Source organism: Heliangelus exortis, chromosome 1, assembly GCF_036169615.1.
Source record: "Heliangelus exortis chromosome 1, bHelExo1.hap1, whole genome shotgun sequence".
NCBI classification, from domain to species: Eukaryota; Metazoa; Chordata; class Aves; order Apodiformes; family Trochilidae; genus Heliangelus; species Heliangelus exortis.
In genome coordinates, this window is record NC_092422.1 from 21,787,125 (window position 1) to 21,794,369 (window position 7,245).

Below are 7,245 nucleotides of genomic sequence, written 5' to 3' on the forward strand. Positions count from 1 at the left end.
GTTACCAGTCCCATACTTCTGTAAGTTTTAAGCATTTATCTATTAGTTTCTATTCTGTCATCTGGATGTGCAAGTCTGGGGCTTATTTTCTGCCATTTGAGCAGATGGAAGTACAGATCATTGATCTTGATTCATACCCTGATTTTGAGAATGTTGATTTTAAGTGAAGAATTCTTTATAACTGAAGGGACACAGTCCAGATTAGCAAGTATATTCCCCAAATGTCTGCAATTTCCATCACACCTTCTGTGTAGCAACACATGCTGATCACAAGTCCCATCTTTTTTTTTTATTACTTAAGGCTTTAGCTTATTACTCTCTCTTTGATCCAAGGTTTTCTATTGTGCTCTTTTGTTTTTTTTTCTTTGCTTTTTGTGACATACAGTCCTCAAAGTTGCAACTGTAGTGCTACAACTTTATTCTGACAATATTCTCAAGTCAGTCTTTGCCTTAGCATTCATTTTTTGTAGAAGTTTTGCCATGTGCCAGCATCCAGGATTGTCATATAGCAACTGAACTCATGAAGCCATGAAGCAATTCCAGAATGTGAATCTTTTTAGTATAACTTGAGTAGCTGGAGAACCCTGTATTCTAACCAGACTGGGTGGATGATGTAACTTAAGAAAAGGCAGCTATACAATGCTACACAAGCTGTACAGCTATACAATTCCCTCAGCTGTTGAATTTAAGCCATCATTGTGTTTCTGGTCTACTGAAGGCTTGTTTTACTGATAACTGTAACAGCTCCAAGCTCTGGTTGAAATTTAGATGAGCAAGAAAGTCAGAATGAACAGAAAAGCCTTGCAATGGCTTCAAGGATCATTTTTCACTAATGGAATGAACTCTGTATAACTGAGGGTTCAAGGAATGACAGATCAGGTTTATAATTCTTTTTATTTAATTGCTGCATGATAATAACTGGATAATACATGTGTATGAGATAGAGGATGATATCTCTTTAAAGTCCTGGCCAAATTCTGTAGGAATTACCAGCTTCAGTAAAAATGATGGCTAGCTAAGTAATGGCTGGAGTAACAACAGTTGTTACAGCATAATTAATTTTCATTTTATAATTATATTTCAGAAAATGCCTCCTGCACTACTTGTCAGTACTGACTACTCAAGTTTTGAAATTTCAGATATATTGCACCGGAGAGCTACATTTTGTCTTCCAGTTTTATGTCATTTAGCAGTATTTATGAATTGCCCAGTTTTATGTCATTTAGCAGTATTTATGAATTGCAGTCATTTGTCTTCTCTAGTAAATATTGTCTTACAGATTTTGTTTGCTTTTTTTTATCCAGGATGGTTTTCAGCAGAGTAGCTGTTCAGAAACTTCTTACTAGTAAGTGCCGGTGTTACAGCATGGATGCACCTGATGATATGGTCCTTGGGATGTGTTTCAGTGGCTTAGGAATCCCTATAACACATAGTCCACTTTTCCATCAGGTCAGAGAGTTATTTTTACTTATATTTAAAATACATTTCATTTTTTTAAGTATACCCATAAAGCAGACGTCATAAATATTGCTAACTCCGTTAATATGTAGTAACAATAATTCTGACTTATTTCTCTCCAGACAAGTTTGGCCAAGCAAATAAGAATATTATTAAACTTTGAATTACTACAGTGTTTCAATAGTTTATAGTTCTGTTACCTTGTGAGTACATTTATAAAAAATGCAATCAGAGGTGGGAACATTGAAAAAAAAAATTAGGAGCCACGTGCTTTGATTACTTGTGGTGATAGTGAGCCAACTGTGAAATTTTTCAGTAATTTGTCTTCTCTGTTTATCCAAGTTTTCAATTGATGCAGTGCTTACTATTCTGAAACATTTCATTAGTAAGATGTAAAATTATTCCCAGAACTGTTGGTTTTGTGATGGATTCTGAAGAATGGGGTAAATATGATAAATTGCCCTATGCTAGCACAAGGGAGAAGTGGGTTGGAGTAGATTTGAATCTTGTTTCTGTCTTCCAGAATGTTAAACAATCTAACCATAGTGTCAGGGATGAAAACACAGTGCATTGAGTCCCAGAGAGATTTGCTGCCTTGTAAACCAAATAAACACTTTACCTTCTTCCTCTGGTATTAAAGAAAAGAAGCACTTAAGGTTTTTCTCAAGCAGTGCACCACAATCAGCATTTAAATTAGTGAAGTGTTTGATGTTTTTCAGGTGTTAATCTATTTTAAAAAGTGGGAAGACCTGTGTAGCTGATAGGAACTGAGATGAAGATAATAAGCTATTTCAAAATCAGTAAATTACCCTGTAATTAGAAGCAGGTCTTGGGTGGAGAGAAAGTTTGATATTATCTGTTTTTCCTATATTAAGATTTTTCTCCTGGGTTACATGTACTGTTTAAAGGAATGTGAGGATTGAGAATACACTATTCAATATTTTAATTCCTTGTCAGTATAAGAAAATGCCATGTGTTTATTTTCCTGGTTTTATTATCATCGTTTATTCCTTTCAGTATAGAAAAGAAAACAAGTAAGGCATGTCTAAAAATCAACACAATTATTGAATAATTTGTGCTTGCTGTATTTTTTAAAAATAAACCCCACCTAATTAAAGGAGAGTCAAGAAGAACAGAACACATGTTACAGATTTGTAGGAATAGCCCTTCAACAAGAAGACAGAGCCCTCCCTGGTAATCCTTAATGATGTGCACTTGCTACTGAATCAAGTGAAATCCTAGCAGTTTGATTTTTCACACAGAAAATTACACTTGAATTGTTATTCATCTGTACTATCACTTATACCAAATTCTTGAACTTACCTTGAACAGAAATTAATCCTGAGGGAAAGAGTGTTGAATAAAAACTGAATGTGCTTATTCTACAGATTCCAACATTATGCAACAAATAGTTTTAAGAAAACCAAAGTTGGATTTTCTGTCAACCAGAAAATTATTTTTTAAAGATTTGATTGAAATATTATGATATACAGTGTTCCTTGAAGTATGTGAGTAAAAAATTGCACTGAGTATATATTGTGAGAAAGAAACAAAGATATCCTCATCTTTGGAGTGTCTACAAGGTAGCAGTGCTTACTCTTTCTTGATTCCTTTCTGTTTGCTGCATTCTGAGGTGGACACCTGGCACATTCCAGAGGCTTCTGACATGATCAGGCTTTTTAGAGAATGGGAATCTTCCCATATTGAGTAGCAGTCAGGATTGTGGTCTTAAAAATATAAAGTCTGGACTGTGGCAATATATTTTGCTTTTGTAAAACACCTAGCTAAAAAAACCCACCAAACCCAAAGGTTATAATCATTGATTCCACAAAATAGTAGGAAGAATAAATTCTGGAATTTCTATCTTAAGGTCAGCCTGCTATAAAGCAGAACAGTTCTCAGAGAGCAATGCAATAAATATGGCAGTTATTAGAGCAGATCTCATTCTTTCAGGACTATCAAAACAGAAACATTTTTTCTACAGCTCAATAAAAAGCTGATAGATTTTCAAACAGCAAAGCACTTTGATCTCAGTTATCTAAAAATAGCCTCTAATTAAAGTAAATTATAGTAAATTCTTCAGGTTTTTGGAACCAAAATATTCATCAACGTTTTCTCAAAAGCCTTTAGTGAGATATATTCCCTCTTGATTTATCCAATGGAATTTTTGAGTCTAAGCACTCTGTTTTTAAATATCAAATTTTTTAAAAAATATATGTTCAGGCTTCTTAATGTCAAATTCTGTTGCTTAGTTTCATGCCTGGAGTGCATGCTGAATTGCATGAAGACTGCAGCATGTAGAATTGATTACTACTGCCATAAGTAGATGACGTCTTCAGTATTAAACCAGTTACTAGCTTAGGCATCAAGTCTCAGTGATTCAATATCCAAATCACTCCATTTTCTTCTTGTGTTTTACATCTAGAAAAAAAACCCCAAATGTGACCCTTTAATTTATTTCTTTTTACATAAACCCTATTTAAAATGGCAAAAAGCTGGTTATTTTACCAGAGAACAGTACAGGTCGGGCTTTTTTATATAATGATGCACTTACATGCCATTAAGCTGTCAGAGGAAATGAAGATGCTAGGTGCATTAAGAAGGCAGCTGCATCATGTGGCTGCATCATAATTCTGTCTCTTTTGATGTAACCTGATAAAGAATGGCAATGTGGCTTTCTGGCACTGTGCTTGGTAACTTTTCCCCATCATAAAACTTCATATATTTTGGCTGCTTATAGCCTTATTAAGGAATCCTACAATCACACTGTCAGTGCTGGTAATTCTCATTAAGAGGAGGAGCAAGACAATATTACTTAAGTCATAGACTGGCTTAGGTTGGAAGGGACCTTCATTATCATCTACTCCAAGCTCCCTGCCATGGGCTTGGGTGCCTCTTATCTAGACAAGGTTGCTCGAGGCCTCATCCAGGCTGGCTTTGAACACTTCAGGGGACTTCCCTGGGCAGTCCATTCCAGAGTCTCACCACCCTCATGCTAAAGAATTTCTTCCTAATTTCCAACCTAAACCTATTCTCCTTCAGTTTAAATCCATTTCCCATTGTCCTGTCTCTGGACACTCTTAAAAATAGTCCCTTTCCAGCCTTCCTGTAGGTTCCATTCAGGTACTGGAAGGCAGTTATAAGGTCCCCCCAGAAATCTTCTCATTTATCAAAAAAATGATTTATCGAAATGGTGTATTTAAGAAAATGCAAAACAGAGTCACAGGAAGTTAGGAGTTGGAAGGGACCTTGAAGTTCATCTGGTCCAATACTCTGTTCATCAGTTGCTTTCACAGATGGTGGCCATTTCATCCTCAGGAATGGGGTGTGTTCAATGTCAGTGTACTTGGTAGCATGGTGACTACTAATGCTTATCAACTGATTAGACAGAACAATGGTAAAGCCTCTTGTTACCACCTTGTATATTTTGTTGATGCCACCTTGCTTTGTTATGATACAGAGGGCATTGAACACTGAAGGTTTCTTGTTCTGAAGTTATTTTGTTCTGGAGTTACTTCATCACTGAGTACTATTGATTTTGATTAATTCTTCTGTCTTAGGCACGGCCGATGGACTACCCAAAAGATTACCTGTCTCACCAAATTCCAGTGTCATTTCACAAGCATTGGAATATTGATCCAGTGAAGGTATATTTCACGTGGCTTGCACCAAACACAGAAGGGTCATTGAAAGGAAAGAAAGTTGGATATAACAGAGAAGATTTATAAAGACAAGAATAGAAGTGTTGATTAATGTACTCCAGATGAGAGACGGTCGCTACTGTGATTTTTGTGTTCATCTTTTCATGACATATAAGACAATCTTTTGTTCCTTCAGAGCAATGGAAGGTGACACTTAATTGACTTCTGGATTCTTTGTTACACCTGGTTTCTTTCTAAAAAGTTTTTGGGCTTTGTGTACCATTGAATCTGACACACATTTTAAATGTCTTGTGTAACTTGGTCTGTGTTCTGGTTTGGACTTTGAGTCGGACATCTTCAATCATCCTTCCTTTGTCCTCTCTAAAACTCAAGTGATTTATTTGAGAACCTAATATTGAGCATGTTTCAAACACCTATTGAATATCATCTCTCATTGACCTACAGAAAAACATTCTCTAAAGGTTCTTGATAAATCAGAGAGCAAAATGGTGTGGAGGCTATGTGCATTTCCACTCATTTCAGACAGAAGTATTGTAGTTTCCTGGGATAAATGGACCAAGGATAAACCACTGTTGTATCTTTTACCTTTTTTAGCATTTTTGAGAAATGTCGTGCTCAAAATGGGAGAGGTTAAGGACAGGGATTTCTTTAGTGGCCACGGGAGGTCACTGTGGCTCCTTTAGAAACCTAAGTCACCGTGTATCTATTTGGCAAGTATAAATGTGACTCTTAAGGTGTTCTGCAGAACTAACACTTCAGTATTTCTGATGTGTGCATTTCAATAGTATATGGATGCTAGCTTTAATATTCTGTAGTATTCCTAATTTATATCATCAAGATAAGTGATTTTATGCATACAACATGTAAAGACGGATTCATATTTTAAAAGATCTTGATGTTTTTTTCTTTGAGTAATTCAGATTTGTAAAAATGTTTGTACAAAAACTGGCTTTAGTGTGTTTTAAACTAATTTTTATACTGTAAAATGGCTCCTTTTACGATGACACTATATGGCAATTGTATGCTGTTATTTGACTTGGCTTGCTAGATTGTAACCAAATACAGGGTCTTAAAGCCATACTGCTGCAGTAATTTTTATTTTGTTTTCCTTTAGTAGGTTAAAAATTGATTCCACTACAAGGTAATGCAATATTTCCTCTTGAGTCAAGGTAGGGGAGCCACTGATTGCTGTTTCAGTAATTACTGAGGTTGTATAAATATTTGTTTGTGAATATAGCTTGTGGAATTTTAAGCACTTGAATAGCAAGCACATATTCATAATAGATTCAAATTCTGATTAAATAGGAGCAACCCATGTTACATCTTTTTTTCTTCCCACTATCAGTGCCTTAAACAGTAGACATTTTACTGATACCAGGACTAGTTCCCTGGTGCAGTTGGTGGATTGTTAATTATGTTTGCTGTTTAGAAACTGTGAGAGCTGAAAGCTGAATAAAAGCATTCTTCTTTCTTTAACCTTTTGTGCCTTCTTCCTCTTTGCAAACTGACTCCAGGAGATGAGGGAAGTAACTTTGTGGAGACACAGACTTGAGCCAGTGCAGTTACCTCCATTGTCCAAACCCTGCTCTCAGGGATGTGCTGCTTGAAAACTGAAGTTCCAAGCAGGGACACTTCTTGCTTCTATGATTTTCTTTTGTGCTTGGCAGAAGCTCTGGCTTTGTGCATCCTGCAAAGCCCCTTTAAGACTACACCTGTGAGCAGAGCCTTACCATTTCTACTGGCTTGAAAAGAGGAAGAAGATGGAGCCCAGCTCTAACTGGGCTGAAATACTCACTCCAGATGAGTATTACATTGACTTCAGTCAGTATTAATCACACCCGATCCCTGAGAGGATCACTGCTAATTCTATACTGCCTGTTCCTGGGTGAGCAGGTCCCTGGCATTTTGCTTCCCTCTGGGATTTCTTGTCAGAGCTGTTTCTCAAAATAACAGCACATTTGCACAGAAACTCAGAATCTGGTCCAGGCCCCTTACTCAAGCAGGGCCACCAGCAGCAGGTTGCCCAGGACCAAGTCCACACCCCTTTTGAGCATCTCCAAGGATGAAGGCCCCACCACCTCTCTGGGCAGCCTGTGCCAGTGTTTGATCATCTGCTCAGTATTAA

The 7,245-nt window shown here is 36.7% G+C and overlaps 1 protein-coding gene across 1 annotated transcript in view; it reads left to right on the forward strand.

Moving 5' to 3' along the window:
• B3GLCT (beta 3-glucosyltransferase) overlaps positions 1 to 6,596 on the forward strand; it is a 49,730-nt gene extending 43,134 nt beyond the window's left edge. Inside the window, exons 14-15 of the mRNA XM_071737158.1 lie at positions 1,305 to 1,449; positions 5,019 to 6,596. Coding sequence (XP_071593259.1) covers positions 1,305 to 1,449; positions 5,019 to 5,186 — 313 coding nt within the window. The 3' untranslated portion in view covers positions 5,187 to 6,596. The remainder of the gene's footprint in view (positions 1 to 1,304; positions 1,450 to 5,018) is intronic.
• Positions 6,597 to 7,245: the final 649 nt, after the last annotated feature.